At 39.1% G+C, this 20,098-nt stretch overlaps 2 protein-coding genes across 3 annotated transcripts in view; one reads left to right on the forward strand and one right to left on the reverse strand.

Annotated features, from left to right (window-relative positions):
• Positions 1 to 10,907, forward strand: part of st6galnac5a (ST6 (alpha-N-acetyl-neuraminyl-2,3-beta-galactosyl-1,3)-N-acetylgalactosaminide alpha-2,6-sialyltransferase 5a) — a 62,415-nt gene extending 51,508 nt beyond the window's left edge. The window contains exons 4-5 of one of the 2 annotated variants that reach the window (XM_040015542.1): positions 1,539 to 1,646; positions 2,038 to 3,869. In XM_040015542.1, the coding sequence (XP_039871476.1) occupies positions 1,539 to 1,646; positions 2,038 to 2,167 (238 nt within the window). In that variant the 3' untranslated portion in view covers positions 2,168 to 3,869. Of the gene's footprint in view, positions 1 to 1,538; positions 1,647 to 2,037; positions 3,870 to 7,975 lie in introns of those variants that run through there. The other variant, XM_040015532.1, reaches the window with a different exon arrangement.
• A 4,505-nt stretch (positions 10,908 to 15,412) lies between these two features.
• pigk (phosphatidylinositol glycan anchor biosynthesis, class K) overlaps positions 15,413 to 20,098 on the reverse strand; it is a 35,074-nt gene continuing 30,388 nt past the window's right edge. The window contains exon 11 of the mRNA XM_040015519.1: positions 15,413 to 17,798. Coding sequence (XP_039871453.1) covers positions 17,682 to 17,798 — 117 coding nt within the window. The 3' untranslated portion in view covers positions 15,413 to 17,681. The remainder of the gene's footprint in view (positions 17,799 to 20,098) is intronic.

Here is a 20,098-nt window from a genome sequence, read left to right on the forward strand (position 1 = left end):
ATCATTGTGAGGTTTTGTTGCTACTATACTGTGAAAATGAGACCATGCTGGTAACGCTGTGAGACTGTAGGCAAAGTCATGTTTTAAACTAAATACTGGCATTCTCATGTTGATGTTTAGCAGTTAAATGGTCTGCATTTATACAGCACCTTCCCACCTTCTGTAGGTTCAACAAAGTGCTTTACAGCATGTTCTCATTCAGCAGGTCTCACACAGGCTGCTAAACACACGTGGCAGTGCAGTCCTGCCATAGGGAGCATCAAGTAGTTTTATTTACCAACAGTATAGAACAACAGTCGCTAACTTTTATGCTGTAAGCCAGAGAGACTCTACAATAATAGAAAGAGAACCGCAACAATCCACTTGGTCACAGTGAAACTTGGGTACAGTTTTCCTCCCAAGACCGCTTTGGTACTTTGCCATTAGGTTAGCAGGGCCATTCTCAGGCCTTTTCCTGTGTTGAAATCCTTCAGAAGCTGAAAAGCACATGCTTCATACCGCAGCTAAACAGATTTTTAGTTTCATTATTAATCAAAAATAAAAAAGAGCCAAGAACAATTTGCAAGAAGGTAAATGATTCATGCCACACAACAGCAAACAAATGACTGGGGTTGTGTTTGTTTTTCCTAAATGAGGTTTGTTCAGCTACAGCTGAGGTCGATGGGAATTTTGTTACTTTTGAATATTTTTCATAGTTGCAGTGTACAAGGGCAAAGGTCGAAGGTTCACCAAAGTAGCTGGGCTTCATGCTCTGTTGGGATATTTTTGTTTGAATGAATTTATTTAATCAGCATCCAAAGGTCATTTCAAAAGATCTGCTGTGCTTTTATACTAGAATCTAAATGAAAAGCACTGCTCTATAAACATGTCAGTGCAGCGATATTGTAAACTTCATTTGAAAATTGAACCAAAATTATTAAGCTTATTTTCATTTCATCTTCAGGTGTAACTTAAAGGTTTTCATTGACCTCTAGAAGTGTTGCGAGTTTCAGTACACTGGAGACCATCAAATCTACACAAAACCAACAAGGAATTCTTTTAAAAAGTATGATAGTAAGGCAGCATTTTTTTTTCCAGTCCTATGATGGAGTACATGTTGGAGCACATTTAGATTTTTTTAAGTACAATGTTAATATTTCATTTCGTTTTTTTCATAACATCATGTCAGCTCTTTTCTTCCTGAAAGCAGGCAGATCGTTCTGCATGCTGAAGGTATGTCATCCAACTATCGACACTTCATGCAGAGCAAGGCTCTTTTCTGATTAAGGATTTGATTATTTGACAGGGTTCATTTGTACCAGTCGATGCATAAGATGGATTTGTATTTTAATGAAGCTGTGGGGGAACTTGAATGATCTTGCAGCCAGGAATATCGACCTCAGGATTTAGACAGATCTTTATTCTGCCCTAATACGCCAATGTGAGATTTTCCAATGATCTATCCCAGTTTTTCAGTTTTCATCCTTGTGGTCTCCCACGCATTAAATCCATCTAACTATCTTCTTTCACCCCCTACATCCTCCTCCTTTCCTCTGCAGGAAAATATCGAAGACCTGGCTGAGCACCGGCTGGTTCACTATGACCATCGCCCTGGAGCTGTGCGATAGGATCAATGTCTATGGCATGGTGGCGCCTGACTTCTGCAGGTGAGACAGTGGAGCTGAAAGTCAAAGATCATCACCAGCTCCACCAGCAAGCACCATCATTGAGATTTTTTTTTTAAAGGAGAGCCATAAATGCAGTAACTTCAAATATGAATTCATAGCAGCACAGCCGCCTGATAAGAAAGATTAAAACTAAATATATTAAGACAGCTGAAAATGAAATTTCAGTGTGGCTGGAGAGGGTTTTGGAATACTTAAATTGCTTGTGTATTAGTACATAATAATTCAGTAAACTGACAAGTATTCATAATGTTGAAAGAAAAGACAGAGTCCTGGGTTTTCTTCTGTTTCAGAAACATTATTATAGAGCCAGCGCCTGTTAACAGAGGTGTTAGATTTATACTGATCATCCAAATACAAGGTACAATTTCAGATGGGGGAAAAACGACAGTGAAAGGATTTTCACTAATACAGAGCGCCTGGTCAAATTCCCTGCTATTGCATTAAAGCTTGAGTCATGCCTCCCTTTGCTTTTTCTGGCTTTGTCTACCTTTTTGTGCTGATACATTTGGTTTGTTTTCTGCACCATTCAATATCCCCACAACAAGCTTTTTACTTTTTCATTCGCTGCAGTGTGGCATCAATAAAAATATCCAACAATTGACCGACACACAATGGATTATCTGGTCCCGAGGCTGGGAAAGCACACATTGGTCGTGAACTCTGAATACAGACAACTGAAAAGCTGCATTGCTTTATTGCATTTAAAATCCGAATGTTTTTGTCCTCCACATGTTCTGTATTATTCAGTATGCAAATGCAAATACAAGAGCACCCAACGATGAACTGGAACATGCGTGTATGAGGGATAATGCCTCGTGCGTAGCCTGAAGGCAGGCATATTTTACCAGAGTGATTTCTGTTTGAGAGATGCTTTTTGTTAGGTCAGGTTAATGCATGTACTATAATGCTGATTAGATGATAAGAAGTCATTTTGTTGACAAGCAGAACTATATATTGCCATCTTATGAGGACCGTGTACTTTCAGTATATACTGACTAAACACTTGCTAGTGCCGTGTTAAACCTCTTTTCTTTCTTCAGAACTGGCTTTTTCTTTGGGCATAGACTCAACACGGTTCCTCTGAGATATTGACATGACAGCATCACACAGCATCAGCAGATTTGTCAGCCGTATATCCATGATGAGAATCTCCCACATCCACTACATCCCACAGGTGCTCTATTGGAGTGAGATTTAGTGACTATAGGTGCCATTTGAGTGCAGTGAACTCACTGCCATTTTAAAGAAACCAGTCTGAGTTGATTTCAGCTCAAACTCAAATATCCTGCTGGAAGCAGCCATGGTAACACCGTGGTCATAACGGGATGACTATCCCAACAATACTCACGTAGCCTGTGCCATTTAAACAATGCTGGTACCAAGAGGCACAAACTATGGAGAGAAAAGATCCACCATAACATTACACCACCTCACCACCACCATCACTGAGAGTAAAAGGCAGGATGTGTCTGTTCTTTCATGTTGTTTATGCCAAATTTGACCCTACCATCCAAAAATCAAGAAATCGAGGCAACATTTTTTCAGTCTTCTGTCATTCAATTTTGGTGAGCTCATATGAGCTGTAGCCTCGGGTTATTCTTATCAGCAGGCAGGATTGGCACCCACTGTGGGCTTTCGCTGCTGTAGCCCATCGGCTTCAAGGTTCGATGTGTGGTGCATTCAGAGATGCTCTTCTGCATACTTTGGTTGTAAGGAGTTCAGTTACTGCTCCCTTACTATCAGCTCAAAGCAGTCTTTGCATTCTCCTCTTGACCATGTCTACATGCCTAATTTCATTGAGTTGCTGCCATGTGATTTGCTTTGTAGATATTTGTGTTAACAAGCAGCTAAAGAGGTTAACCTAGCAAAGTGGCGGATAGTGCCGGTGTCAGTAAAATGCAGCATCTGACTGTTTCTGCTGTCAGACAGCAATCTCGATTCAGTGCAGTAGTTTAGAATAAAATTTTAGCCTGAAGCAGATAAGATTCAGACTTTACGTTTTTAAATCGCTCTTCTTGAAAGTTCCAATTAAAGAAAATCGGGGACTCTTTTAAACAGTGTTTAACAACATTGTTTGTTATTGTTGATAAGGCAGCGGTCCCTAACCTTTTTTGCGCCACGGACCGGTTTATGCCCGACAATATTTTCACGGACCGGCCTTTAGGGTGTCGCGGATAAATACAACAAAATAAAACTAGTACCGGTGCCGAAAAAAAGAAGATTTATTCATAACACACGTGAAAAGACCCAGGAAAACCGAGTTAACGATAAAAACGATAACAAAATAACGCTGAAAACCCTGAAAGCCATACATTTCACACCTGAGCCTCAACTCTCGCGGCCCGGTACCGGTTCGAGGCCCGGGGGTTGGGGACCGCTGTGATAAGGAACATTACAGCATTGTTCTATGATGTGTTGACTTTTCATAAGATGAAAGGATGTAAAAAGGTTAAACTTTGTGTAATTGCATTTTTAATTAATTAAGTTAATTAGCCTATTAAGGGCTAATTATGCAATTAAAATAGTAAAGAAGCATATAAATTATTCCAACTTTGAGATTTTTCTTCGTTGCAGCAAAATTATTAAATAATTCATTCATTAATAGAAAGAAGTAAATTAAATTCTAGCAAATGCAACAGATGCAAGCCAAATTAGATGTTAAAAAAAGTGTATCAATGCATCAATACTGTAGATTCACAGTACAGGGAACTTTCAGAGAAGCGCTCTCATCCTGATGCTGGTCCTCTATAGGAGAAATGAACTATGGGTTATGCAGCAGTTTGTGAATCCCTCTTGCTTCTGGCAACCAAATTAACCAGCCTTGTTAGCAGAGTTTAATGGTTTGAATTACAGCTCACGTCTCATCGGTCTCAGCCTGTGCTTTAATTGGGGGATTTTATTGAACAGGGAACAAATCTTATTAGATTTCTCAATAAAAAAGAACAAACTGTAAAATGTTCTGTATATCTTTGTCCTTGGCTGTGATTGCTTAAAGAATATTTTTTTTATTTTGGGTTTTAGCACAAATTCAATATAGACAATAACGACGAGGGTGTGCTGCTGTTTCATTTCTTTGAGCAATCATTGGCCTAAGCCAATATTTTGCGTGTCTCTTAGTTTACATCATGACTGCAGTCAGTCGATTTTTACTGAATGCGATGCTACTGAGAATTTAAAAGAGTACCTCAAATGCCATGTCAGATTCACTTTATTGATATTCAAGTGTGTGTATAAATATATAACGCTAAAGCATTAATAAATAAATAACAAATATAAATAATGCATGAATTGTAATATTAAAATATTCCTTACTATTCCTTCAGTGCTGCCTTTTCCGTTATATAACTTTTTTCAGTCGTAAGATGCAGGGGAATTTTTTTTACTTTGTTAAATTGCTGCTACATGCTGTTTATGGACTGCTTTTAAAATGCCCACCTTTCCTTTTTTTCCCAAAGGAACACTTTTTTTGTAAAAACAAATTGATTCATGTAAGTCAATTTTGGGGCTTGTGATTTTTACACAGTGGCCAGATTTCTAAAAGTATTTTTTTTTGTTGTTTTTTTTAAATAAATGATTGAACATAGTGGTGAAGTACATTTCCCCACATTTTAAGGTGTTTTTAGAACTCACAGTTTTCATTGCACTCCCGGCGTGTGCAGAGAAGCTGGGGAACAACATGAAACCCTCCCTGTTAGGCTTTCATGACAATGTTGTTCATGACAACGCTGAACAACTTCTGTTACACAAAAGTTTCATTCTTGTGCAAGACAACTGGAAACAAAAAAAATAAAAGGATACATCTGCCACTCAGATTATAAAAGCAGAAGGGGTTCAGAACTAATTATTTTCCTGATCTTACAAAAAAATTATATAATACAGTTGAAAATTTTCATTTTACTGTTGCAGTTTTTAAACTGAAACAGAACTAACAAAGCCAGCACCCTTGTCTTTTCATGCTATTAAAGCATTTCGAGTGATGTAAACCAGCGCTATCATTTGCTCAGCAGTTGCAATATCTTACAAACTCACATTTAAAATGTATCACGGCCAGAAATGCATACAAGTCTAAGACTCAAATTTGATTTGAGCTCACACTGAATAGAAAAATAGGCAGATGTGGAAAAAATCTAATGGCATAATGATTAATATATGAAGATAAATTGCTCTATGGACGTGATGACTGGCGCAGGTGAAAATGCTAAAATGCCTCATTAATATTTCAGCAAAATCTCAGCTATTATGACAGATGTGTGTGAAGAAGTGATTTAACACTGGGCAAAATTCAGAAATGAAAATTGTTTGAAATACACAAACAGGAAGTCTACTTTCTTCACCATCTAATTTAATTTAAATGAAAATCTGTGCAGTTAATCCGCAAAGGAAAATTAAGCTGAAAAATCATTAACACCATTAAGGCTGGGTTTTCCAATTTTAGAAACAGAATACGGTGCAGAGTATTTGCTACACTGTTATAACACAATAATATGTTGTCAGCTTTGTGAGAGCAGTTTGTTTGGCTCACTCTTTGTTCAAGCTTACAATGCCCTTGTGTATAAAGAAATATTTTACTAGCCTGGTAAAGAAAGAATTCGCCCTGACCTCAAGTACATCCGACACTTCAGAGCATTCGGGGTCTACAATGTTGTGCAAAGCCTCAAACCAGAAGGCTGTAATGCTGTTTACTAAGAAACAGAACATGCAAGTTTCAACATATTTTGTATGGTGTTGTGTACTTCTACTTTTAAAAAAGAAAGACATAGATGTTCTTTCTAGATGCTCCAGCTCCTCCCACAGTCCAAAGATACTGACCCTAACTCAGCAGCCAAAGCTTGATTTTGAGCAGATAACAGAAGCAGTTGTGAGCAGTCAGGGTGTAACCTTGTAATTTTCTAACACTGTAACATTTATTTCTACCTGGTTCTATAGTAGAATCATTTTGGCCACAACCAGGACAGTGTGGGATTTTGGCAAGTTGAAGACACCTAAGATTGTTTGTAACAGTGCAGGTGGGGAAAAGAATTACCTACTAAGTCACGTAGTAATTTATATTGCAAGCGCCAGTAGGTGTTACTTTGTGCAGGCTGTGATCAGCCTTATGTACCATGAAACTTCTTTTTTGCTACCAGTGAAACAACCTGCAATGTAAGAAAACACCAGCAAATACAAAAGTGCTGCAAAAGCACACAAAACACAACAGAAGTGTTTTTGGGGGAGACGATGATTGGATGGAAGAGTTGCAGAAGTGACAAGCTAACAGTAAACAGCTAATAGCAAACATGTATTTAAGGTATTATAAGAATCATGTAAATAAAACACATTTACAACAAATACTCTGCTGCTTTTAACTGTGTCTCAGCGCAGTCTTTCACATGTTCTGGTTTCTGTCACTTCACTAGGTGTTCTGTCATGTTATTGTGTCCCCAGAAACACTGCTGTTGTGTTTTCTGTAGGGTTTTTATTTTATTTTTTTTTATTTAGACAGTGTTTTGTTCAACTTCTGTAGTGTTTTGAGTGCTTTTACAGCATTTTTGCTCCGGGCCACTGTACACTGAAGTCAACCCCGTCCATCCACAAGTCAAAATGTTGGATTGTTATCTCAAAATTTACACTTGTAATTCAAAACTGAGAAAATAAGTTATCTCTGCTAAATTGTGGCAAAAAGCGTATTTTTTTCAGTCACGCTTCTATATTTTTCACTTCAATCTTTTAAAGCACTTTAAAGCGCATTTATTGTAGTGAATCTCATTGTACGTCTTTTCTCTCTTTACACTAATCTCAAGTGATGAGCGAAACAGCTGCCCTCCCATCACTTTGTTCTGCCTATTAAATGGGAGCTCGCTCCCCCACTGTCGCCAACTGGATCCTTGCCGGGTTTCTGTCTATACAACTGCAATGTCTTTACTTTACAAAGTAATCCCAGGTGCCCTGCAATGTCTGTTGAATGATAAATAAAACTGAACTCAGTTGGATGTGAATGAAATGTTGATATATGAAGTGCCATGAACTTAAACCAAGCACAAGAGACTTATTATTCATGTTCAAACAGAGCTGCTGCTTTTAGCTTTTTTTCTTTGCTTGGCTTTTCCGCTCACTCTTCAGCAGCAGATGGCATTTAAAAAGTCATAAAAACTAGTTACATTTAGCTGTGTGGGCCCTGCAAACCTCAAACAAATGAATGCAGATCAGTCTCTCTCCCTCACCTTGAAATGAAAAATGCATTTGGTGTCACATGAACCTCTGTGACTCATTAAAGTGGTTTTAAATGTCAACAGTCTCTTCCCTCTCCCTCTCTCTTTCCATCCCTGCAGGGAGCCTCAGAACCACTCTGTCCCCTATCACTACTATGAGCCACGTGGCCCAGATGAGTGCGCTATGTACATTTCTCATGAGCGTGGGCGACGGGGCAGTCACCACCGCTTTATAACAGAGAAGCGCGTCTTCGCCAACTGGGCACGGACATTTGACATCCATTTCTACCAGCCGGACTGGAGCCCCCCGCCTCTCCCAGCCAACCGGACGCTTGAGGGGACAGTCACTGCAGCTCCGCTGAAGACGTGACTTTTGTGGGGTTAAAGAAAATGCTTTAGAAATTTGTGTAAGGACTGTAAAGATTTGCATTCAGGGGGTGCGGCACCCTTGAAACAACGAATAAAACATGAAGGAAAATTAGTCATTACAGATGAAAACAGATGCAGCTCCAGCAGTGTTTTGTTTACTGTGGTGAACCAATTCAAACTTGAACAATCCTCACTGAAAGCCTTGTAAAGTGAGGTAATACAAGAAGGCAACATCATTACACACTCTGCTCATGATGCATGCATGCAATGTCTTACTGTGGACTCTCTAGCTCGTCGTGCATATGTGTGTGTGTATGCATATGTTTACTAGAGGGATCACAGGGGATATAAACTTGAGTCTGGTCTATCGACAAAGTCACTGTTGAATCGTGGATCTGTGCAGGATTCACTGAAGGATTCGTGGAAAGAAAAATACCATTAGAATGTTTTGAAATCTTGCTACTGGAGGCAGTGCAAGGTGAATACAAATAATGGTGTAGCTCGAGTTAAATTTGGCTATTTGAAAGTGCGAACAGTCACTGTTCAGGTGTGATATTCCTCTGCATTTTTCAAAGATTGGGGAGGTCAAGTTGAATGAGATTTGTTAGACCTCCCATGTCACACAACAAAGGCTCAGACACCTTCAAAGCGTTTTTATAAATCACTTCCCTGACTCATTTAGGCTGCCTTTCAGATGTGTGCATTATGAGCTCACCCTAACTCAAACGTCCCGATGTCGCACAGTCTGGCTGAATGACAAGCGTGTACTGGTAGGTTTTATCCTGTGCGTATGTGTGTGTGTGCACCTCCTCTGGTCCCAGATGTATGTATCATAAGGCTTTGTTGGCTCCTGTCACCAGTTAATAGTGAGATCACATAGCTACCAGCTGGGTGTAAATGCACAACCATGTCACACAAGACGGGTAGGAAATTAGGATCGAGGACAGGGATGCAGGAGCAGCTATCCATCCGACTGTGTATCTGCTGCCAGGTCTGAAAGCCCAAATCAACAAGCAGGCGAATTACACCGTTTCAATGAATGCTGGGTTTTCTTTTTACTTTTTTTTTTTTTTTTAATTAAACTGGTGAGTATGTAATGTGTCACTCTCTTGTTCTCATTTACATACATATACACTCTCCTCTTGTTTAATACAATATATAGTACATGTAGATTCCTCCTCTTGATTTTCCATCCCTCCTTTCTTGATCCATGAATAAGAATCTGGCATCGATCAGGATAAAGCAATGAGACGTGGGGTTATCTTAATGATACATCCTGGTGCTAAGTCCCTATTGATTTTACTCTCATCTCTGTAATGTGAGTAATGAGAGCAGAGATGCTGTGGGTCAGATACATGGGTGCTCGCACCATGAGGGCATGTTTCACATTACATTTCCTCGGCGGAGACAAAGACACAACTGCTTCTCATACATCATGAACAGCTGCTGCAGGGTCTGCTGCCAGGCTGAGAGTGCTTCTAACTTTGTACTGCAGTGAGAATCTGGATGTTTTTTTTCTTTTCTGGAGAGATGTTCACTCATCCATCAATGACAGTGTTATTTGTGTCTGTTAGCAATATGGTAATTAGTTGAATATTTTTATTTTTTTCGCCTAATTAAACAAATCATGCTGTGTAGGTTTGCAAATACTCACTCTTTGCATTATAGATGATCGCTTTGGTTTAGAAAACGCAAGAAAACAGTAAAAAATGCTCATCTAAATTACCCAGGCTACCGTGATATTTCCTGATTGTCCAAAATCTGAAGATTTTTATCAAACAGCGATAAAATCCTGAGAAAGAAGCAAATCTCCACCAGTGGTATTTTTGATATCTTTGCTTCATAAATAACTTAAATAGTTTGACACTTTGGAAGATCTGATTATTCCCTTTCTTGCAGAGAGTTAGATGAAAAGACTGTTACCTCTCTCGTGGCTGTAGCCGGTTAGCGTAGCACAAGCTGAAAGTTAAATGTAAAAAGAAAATAATAATAATAAAAGCCATCTGCGCTACTATTTGTTTTGTGGTAGTCAAACGAAACATACAGAAGCAAGTCTTAACAGTATCCTCTCTCCCCCTGTATAAGCATGAATGGTATTAATCTTGTTGTCTGTAAAATCTGTTGTTAGTTTTATGTTGACCAGTTGACTAATCGTTTGAAAACTCAGTAAAGCACCATTTATCGGTAGCTTTGTTGTAAACTAAGTGCTGTAAGACAGAGGTGAAAATGCAGGGAAAAAAATGGAAACTATTTTTGGTACTTGTGTTCAGCAGTGACCAGGAGGGGAAGATGATGTATGTAGGCTGTGTGGAGGCGAGAGAGTCAGTGATTCACCTTCACCCTTGAGTGACGGCAGCTGCCATTTTCACTTTTCAATCTTGTTCTTCCTGTCTGGTTGTGACATCAGGCTGTGTCATACTGAAATAATAATGAAACACGGGACTAGCTACAAGGCTCTCTCATTACTCCCCAGAGCTACAAATGGATTCTTGACCATGTTCATAACTGAGTGTGGGAGCATTTTTTTTTTGTGTTTGAAAATTGCACTGTACTGCCATCTCATAGAAGATGAGGAATATAAATCAAGCTGACAAAGAAAAGGGAACTGAAATATGCAGTAAAAGGACAATTTAGTTATTAGCCTGTGGAGCTTTTACCAGATCAATAAAATCTACTTAATTCATATTAGGATGATTAAAAGCTCATTGCATTCTCTAATACTCAGAAATATTAACATAACAGGACTGTAATTAAAAATCTTCATCTGAAGTCAGATGTTATACAGTTGTTTTGTCACTAAACATATGCAGGCTTTTAGATTTTTTATATCATATAGAACAAGAAGCGCCCTGAGAGTGCAAACCTCTGCCAAGGCAGCTTTCTCTCTGGGCAGGATCTATTTTTAAAGGAATCCTATTAAATTCTGGATATATTTATTTAATTTTATTTGTTCCTTTTAAATGTACTTTAAAATGGAGTGGGTGTAAAATTTATTGTTTGCAGTGCAGTAAAAATAACACGTTATGGGGTCAACTTGAAAGAAAGGCAGATGTGAAATGTGACAGTGGGATCAGAGGTCATTATACAGGACATTATTTGGATATTTTCATGCAAACTGTAATGTGATATTTAGAATCCCCATATATCATTCCCCTATATGCCTGTATGTTGTCACTACGAATAATGGCAGTAAGAAACATATGTTTAAATCGCTCTGTACAGCATTATTATCACTTTGAACTGTAGATCAGTCTTAAAGGACAGATCAAAGGTCAATTGAGCAATTACATTTTAAATCTTTATAAGGTACTTTATGTTTGCTGAAAATACACCTCACACTTGATTTCTAATTTCTAAGGATTTTTGTTAATTTTTGACCAGTAAATCATTAAGCTGGCCTCAAAAACCTTGATGTATGTAACGTACATTTTAAGTGATCCGTAACATGACAGTACTGTAAATGCCTACAAAGTTTCATCACAATTCCTTCAAAACTTTTAAAGCAGTTGTGTTTACAGACAGAATGACACGCACGCATGTAAACACTATCAAGCTTTTGATCTTCAAAAGTTCTATTTTGAAAATCACATCGTATTAAGGAGTCTTACTGTAATACACCAAATCTCCATCTCTGTCTGTCCGTGAACTCCTCCTACAGCATACAGAGCCCCTAGCAACCACCTATCCATCCATCCACCTTTTCATCCATCCTCTTCCACTTATCCTCATTAGGGTCGCAGGGAGCAACCACCTAACAACAACTAAATTCACTAGTCTTTTATGCTGAAACGGGGATTTTAAAGCATCGTGTAGAAGTCCTATAACTAGTAAGTTAGGTCATTACTAAGATTGTCGTTCTAATATGTATGAGGGCTTGTAGTTTGAACATTTTTCATACATGAGTATAAACATTACAAACACACAAATACCGACAGAAGCAGCTTTAAATTGTGAATGGCATCTTAAATAGTCGAAATCTGTCCTGATTTTCCTTTAAACTGCAAACAGCCTGACTTATAAATTCAGTTGTTGTTTTCCTCTTACTGTATGTCTATACTAAAAACCTCAGACAGATAGATTAATTGGTTTAAATGTTTTGAATACGACAAACAAGCTGGTCATCATAGTGATTGAACAGTTTTTCTAAGACAAACTGTGCAGGACTATAGTTTTAGTAAAAACTATAGTATAAAAACAATAAAGACTGCACCTGACAATGTAAAACGGGATTTGTTTTTATTTGCAACAATTCCAACAATGAAACTTCAAACTGAAGTGAACATATCACAGAAAACCAGCAGGGATGTCATGGCCTTAAAATGTGCCACTAATCCTTTTGAGTACATCCCAGCAGTATTTATCAATTCCTAATTAACACGACCCAGATACACGACAGAAAAGGCTGGATGAATGGACAAATTAAAAATAACGGATTTGGGTCTATTGAAGTTTTTTGGTTTGGTTGGGCTACTGATGTATGACATTGCGTATTAGAGCTATTACAGAATAAAAAGAAAATTACGGAGCTCTGGGATGGGGGTAATAATTTGAGAAATTTCTGAGATTAAAGTCGTAAATTTATATTTAAAAAAAAAAAAAAAAAACCTTCAAAACTACTGAGACAATAAAGCCAAAACTTAGCGAGGAAAAAGTCAAGAAAGTTATTACAGAATGTCATGCACGTTCATTAGTGAGGAAGCTAATGAGTCTGTATGCACATGATAAAAGAGCAGGGACTACATAGACATATATAGGGCTACAAATCCCTCCACATCATACATAAGATATCTGCTCATCCAGATATCTGTCTTGACATTCACTGCGAACATCAAGACGATATCTCCCACATTAAATGTGATATTTGTGCATATTTGTGTAGCTATAGTATGTTATAGCTGTTATAGCAGTTTAAAAAGTTCTGCATCTGAATCTAGCTTTGGATCAATTCCAAAAGCTAATCATCTTCAAGTTGGACCAAGCCCCCGCCTCTGGTAAAGATTTCAATGCAATCAATCATTTTGATACAAATAATTACTTCCTTGGCGGAGGTAAATATGGTGATGCTGGGCTAAAATAAGAGTTCTTTATTAGCATTTATTGATAAATCCAATAATGAAGTATAGGTTATAACCTTGTTAGGTTATCTACTTGAGGCATAAGTAAGCAGCAGGGTCTGCTGGTAATGAGTTGAGCCAACCTCACACAGATGCATGGATGCATGGATGATAAATGACTTTAATCTCTGAATTTTATCCCCCTCCATCAGCTGGCTCTGTAATTTTTCTTTTAACGTACAGCAGTCCTATTATGCTACGGTAACAATGGGTTCTCAAGCCAGTGTAGAACTGTTTCCCAGTTGTGATGTTGTTGAATGAAATGGTACTACGAAAGGATTCCTGCATATACAATCTACTCTGACAAGTTTAGTTTTTATGTGTTTGGTGTAAACAAAATTCTTTCAACAGTCATATTAAAATGTAACATTACAGCAGGGATGAGAAAACAATTTAGGATTTTGCAAATTAAGACTGTTTAACACGAGGCTTCTGTGGGAAACTAAATTAAACGCTCTGTAGAAAATTTAAAGGCCTGGAGTTACAGTACTCTAATAAATCTCAGAAAAAAACGGAGAAAAAAAAATCTCAAAGCCCAAGGTGATGTCCTGAAATACCTCATTTGTTAGACCAATACTCTAAAAGACTCAGATCTAGTAATTTACGAGTGCATAATACAGGAAAAAAGCATAGTATTTAAACTGGAGCAAACAGTATTTTCCTACTTCATACCAATTGATTAATGTGAATTATTAGAATAGCTGTTCAGGGAATGATGTTTTCAATACTTTCTGGTACACAACTAAAAGCAATGATTAGATTTGTTTTCCTTGTCATGGCATAAAGTAGGTTTTATGAAATGCAGAGTTTAGCAATTGTGACAGCCTCTCACTCTCACCACACCTGGTTGTTGTAAATGACTCACTGGTATCACATTTAAAAGCACTGGGTAGGGCTTAAGTGTAGATGATGTTCTTAAGAGAGTATAAACAAGACACCAACATCCCCAATGAGACATGAACACAAAAAAACTTTTTGCTCTTAAAAAAACAAAAGAAAAAAAAACCCTAATAAGATGCAACTGACAGCGCAGCAAAAAATGAAGCGGACATATCCTTAGAATTTTGATCAGGATTGGAAAACAACCTGTGCAATTATTCTACAATGGGCCTAAGTGATACACAGCAAGGGGCGGATGTGGCTCAGGTGGCAGAGCAAGTCATCTGCCACTTGGAAGGTGGTGGATCGATGCTTGACACCTATGCGTGTGAATGAGACTTGCAGTAGAAAGTGCTTTAAATGCTCAACTGAGTAAAAAGGTGATATATAAATATCAATCCATTTAATTGAGTAGTTTAGTAGCTACTCTGAAACTATGACACAATTTTCCTGAGCGGTATTGTAGCTCTAAAGGGCCATTTTAATGAGCCTTATGTTATTATAAATGGTCTATAGGTATAATTATATGAAACTGCCATCACATTTATTTATTTATTTATTTTTTAAATGTGATGGCAAGGCCAGCTTTCAAGCTACTGCCCCACAGTCGGTCGGTCTCTGGTCATTTTGATGTGTAGCTCTGGAAGGTTGTGTTCGAAATGCGTTTCCTCCTTGTCTTCGCACTGTGATGGCATACTGGGTGTGTGTGGTTGGTTCCTACTTGGTAAAAAAAAAAAAAAAAACAACTATTGGTTGTTGCGACAGTCTTTCCACAGGTGACATTTTAGGAGAGAGACCTTTATGGACATTGTTGGATTTTGTTCAGTCTTGACCTTTGAGGCAGATCTCTTATTAGAAATGGTCACCAAAATGGTCTCCAAGGTTACAAAAATCTTTACATCTCAGTCCTAGCATTCATAATGAGACCCATCTATTCCCCGAGCTCATGAATTTTTACTTTTCTGAATTTCTACGTGGGGTAAAATCAACTTATATGAATTTAAAATGACAATCTGGATCAAAAGCTGGAAAGCTGTTCGTGTTTATTACAGGGCTGCAATTATAAAAGTAAGCCATAGTGAGAATATCTCTGTGCACTGAATTTTGTTTCCTCCCTTAAAGTTTGAGAGAAAGCCATTTAAATTCAAAAGTACAGTAAGCGAGCACCATGGAGTATGATTTATGCCCATTTTTGTTGCAGATGAGTGAAAATCTGTGACTGCTAAAATTACTATTATCATTCCTGGGAATGATTGACAACACAAAGGCTCACTGACAGGCAAGCAGCTGGAAATCCGGAGTTTCCATGGAAATTGGACAACCTGTCAGACACACCGTCTCCAAACAGCGTTCGTGTGCTTGTGTGTAAATCATTAAATTTAGCAGGCTTCCACATGGGGCCAATGTCGACGCTGTTCCACTTCTAAAGACAATGAGCAGATGGGTGTGCGCTCACTGGTGAATACCGACTCTGCTCGTCTTTTGAAGAACCCGTGTGACATATTCAGAGCACCGTGCCCGACTCTTCAGCCTGAAATCTCTCAGCCTTTTTGGAGATGGCTGCTCCAATATTGTCCTGTCACTGGTTTCTCCCCACCAAGTGAGGTGTGAAGGCAGATAGACACTGATCTTTATTAGCATTGGGGAAATCATAATGGCAGCAGAGTCAAGCGCTACACTCAAAGGCTGACTATATTCAATTCCACAGAGTGCCTAAGTGGGATGGAGAGGATGTGGAGTCCATTTTGAAGTGGATTAAGATCAAATGCATCCATCTGAGATACAGTTGCTTTATTTTGGCAAACGGGGACATCTCAGGGTTGCTCTGCCACCCTGGTATACGCTGATTGTAGATGGAGACTTGGGCCCAGTTGCTTTTCTTTTGAAACACAATACTGAGTGAAAGAACTGCATTTGAAAACCTCCCTGGTTGTTTGAAATGTTTCCAGTAAAGGGAAAAAAGGAAGACAGAGCAGGGTTGCAAGTCAACTCAAGCAGCACTGATTTCAAGGATGTATTTGTGGCATAAATATGCTTAGATTATCAGCTCTGCCAGGCATACCTTCAAGGTTTGGAACAGTAAAAGCAGATCGGGTGCCTTTAAATAGTATTACTCTGTAACACCATTTAAGAGTAATTAAGGAAGCTCAATATCTTCTCAAAAAAAAGAACCAAATCAGGCAGTTAAAGATGTAAATTTATTCCTTTGATTCAGTGTTTCATGTTTAATCAGGGCATCAAAAATCCTCCAGTTCAGGATATAAAAATGTTCCTGTGCTCTCTGGCGGTGGAGCAGGAGGAATACGATTACGGGAACTAGAAAATAGGAAAGGAAAAGGAAATAAGAAGTGTTGCATAAATAATGTATAAGAAAAGGTACAATGTGGCTGACGCAGCAGCTGCATTCCAAAACATATGGTTTCATTTCCAACTCCATCTATTTTCTACTTTAGCTGCAAGGAAGAGTGGCAGCGGACACGCAATGGGTGGGTTTAATCCATATGCTCCGAGCATCACTCACCTCCCTCCAACAATAAGCCTAATGTAGAGTGGTTATACAAGACCAGAAGGGGAGAGAGTACTTCTATGCTGAGGCATGTTTTCCTCTTTTTACCCCGTGTGGGACGGCCGGTGGCTTACTAGGTTATCACTCACTTATCGCTGCCCTAGCACGGGACGCAGAATGGCTGGGGAAATGGCTGTCCATCACCCACAATACAATCAGCAGAGTACAAGGCTGGGGAGCTAATGGATGTTTCCACAGGGAGGGCAATTTAGTGAATGGGGAAAGTGGATGGGTCCATCACGAGAGATGGGATTATGTGCGATTGTTATCCTTCACAAGTGTGATATGACGGTCAAAGGGTGTAATGTATCTGGACAGGAGAGACATTAAATACTGATCTCTCTACAGCCCACTCACAGCCAATCAGCCAGCCCTCATTTCACAATTTCTTTTTCTGACCGAGCAGACATTCTGAGTAGCACTTAAACAAAAAGGCTGCTGCTAAAATATGCAGAGCAACGCGCTCCCAAAAATAAATTAAATTCTTATCTGCAGACTGAGTTTAGTGCATTTTTAACCGAAAACAGTGCAGTTGTGGAATGGCTCGACAAAAACAGAACATCTGACACAAACACACAAAGAAAAATAAATGTTCAAGTCTTTGCAAAACAAAACCCATAAAATTCTTGTAAAATGGCTGTGTGATGCAGTTGTCCTTTTTTTATATAAAACATTTAACACAGAGCACAAATGTTTACATCTATGAGCTGGGGTCATTTCAAAGTAAAAGAGAGAAAAAAAAAAGGCACCAAGAATCACTCAGTTTCCAAACAAGCAGCAGATGTCATTCCAAACAATTCGGTTTCATTTCCAGGAATATAAGCCTGTCACAAACCGCTCCTTCCCTCAAATATCACGGGTCTGCAGCTTTACATCCAGCGGTGTAAACACGGGAGGCTCAGAAGATGTGTTTGAGATGCTTGATGCCGTAGGTCTTGAAAAACACCAGGAGGATTAAAGTCCACAGGCCCAGGATGAAGCCATCAGGAGGGTGCCAGTCTTTCTGCTTTGGTTTCTGAATCGCAGGAGGGGTGAGGCAGGTAAGGTAAGGTGGGGGGTGGGGGAGGGAAAGCAGAGGGGAGCGGGGTGAGATTGCAGGTTAGTAATAGTGTGTATATTTCTCCTGTTGAGGCCACCGCTGATTGTTCTGTCATTCACGCAGGCAGGCAGGCGCAGAATTGCACGCACACACTCGCTTTATCTCTTCACGCACTTTATGTACACGATCTGCCGTCTCACACACACAAACACGCAAAGGTTCGCACAAAAAAAGCAGGTGGTAAAGCTCATCAGTACACCTCCCCTGTCTTGTGTTTGTCCCATTCACTGCCACATCATCACTTTGTGTATGATTATACTTTTAAATCTCGCTCGTATTAAACATGCATCTCACAAGGAGCACATTTATATGCTAATGCGGCTGCAATATTCTGCAGGGAGATGAGATTTAACCTCTAAAAAATCTTCCTAACTCCACTGCTGGCGACAAAGCTATAGATGGGCTGCGAGGATGCACTTAAGAGATTTCTGTTATCCCTCCCTATACAAGCTGTCATTATCCAGTCGGGAAATCACCAGTCAGACAAGGCATTCCCTAAAGCCAAAACCTGAAAACTTGGCAAAGCGGATGAACACACAGCAGAGTGCTCAAAGTCCGACTGAGCCACAAGCTGCACACACAACAGTAGAACGACATATAGTACTATAAAGCAGCTCCGAAAGTGCTTAGGAGATCTGTGTCTGTGCAGCTTTCCTCAGTACTACTCCAGTATCCAGTACATCTACTCCTTCTGATACACATCAATATTGGCTTGACACACACACCCACTTGCACATACTGCAGTAGAAGCCAGAGCCGAGCTGACAGCAGACTGACAGGCCCTAGGGGATTAGACACTGGGGTGAAAGCCTAGTCCAAAGTCATTATTACCCACAACCTCACAGCCAGCGTACAGGCAAAAGACAAGTTTTACAGTTAACTACAACGGACCCTGTAAATCAAGTGAAACCAATAGCAATCTATAATCCTCACACAGGATTTGCTGATATTTCTGCATATTGTTTTGATCTTATGTATTTACAGAGTGATTCATGCTGAGTCACTCTCATCCATGCAATTGTTTTTCTAATTGTATTTTCAGTAAAAGTTTACATGCACAAAGTAGTGACGCATCTGGCAAGCCTGGCTATTTTTCTCATGAATATACCAACAACCCAAAGAACAGTGGAGATTTAGCACTCAGTGAGATGTGGCATGTAATGTCTGCTCATATCTGTCCTCTTTTTTTTGCTTACTCTTTCATCAGATATTTTTACCAGCTGCAATAGTGTAGCTGGTATTGTTTTCATCTTCTGAGTCAGCCTGTCTGTGTGTGTGTGTGTGTGTGTGTGTGTGTGTGTGTGTGTGTGTGTGTGTGTGTGTGTGTGTGTGTGCATCATCATGCAAATGTGGTCCTGGAGGCACCTACTTTTGTAAGTTCTTTTAGCACATATTTACGTCTGGGAGATTTTGTGATAAAGCAACATCTGCAAGATAGTAATGGAACTTTATAGCTGTGTAGTTGAGACTAAGATGAAGACTGAAGTTTAAAGATGGCTGTGGTCAGAGATATTCTGTAATTTATTTCACTTGAGGTAAACTGATATATTCCAAGTGAAATATTTAAAGACTTTGTTTATTTTATTTTAGTTTGTTTACTTGTTTATTTATTCCTGCAGATAAATAAAAAAGGATTTACAATGTCCACAATCTGAAAAGTATACTCAAGTATACTTTGTATACGCAACACTTTGTGTTGGGGCTCATTTAGTGTGAATTATGATGATCAGGTTGTGGCGCTGCTGAGGTGTTATTGAAGCCTGGGTTGCTTTGATGGTAGCCTTCATCTCTATTTTTGCGTCTTTCTCGTTTTCCTCTTGACAAATCAGGTCAGGCAAGGTGGTTCTCCCACCACACACAGTAAAAGCATGGTCAACAAACCATTTAGTACTAGTTTTGGCACTGTTGACAGGTGCTCAGCCCTGCTTGTAGAGGAAATCGCCAACTCCATAAAGTTTGGCAACAATTCAGAGCACGAAGCACTCTAAAATCTCCTGGTAGATGGCTGTGTTCACTTTGGACTTGATAAAACACAGAGGATCGGCCACCACCAACACCAACAGATGACATGGTGCCCCAAATCATCACAGAAACTTCACACTGGACTTCAAACACCTAGCCTTTCCACTCTTCCTCCAGAGTCCAGGACCTTGATTTCCAAATGAAATGCTAAATTTACTTTCATCTGAACAACAGTCCAGTTCTTTTTCTCCTTA

Source organism: Simochromis diagramma, unplaced genomic scaffold (assembly GCF_900408965.1).
Source record: "Simochromis diagramma unplaced genomic scaffold, fSimDia1.1 OVJJ01000205.1, whole genome shotgun sequence".
NCBI lineage: Eukaryota > Metazoa > Chordata > Actinopteri > Cichliformes > Cichlidae > Simochromis > Simochromis diagramma.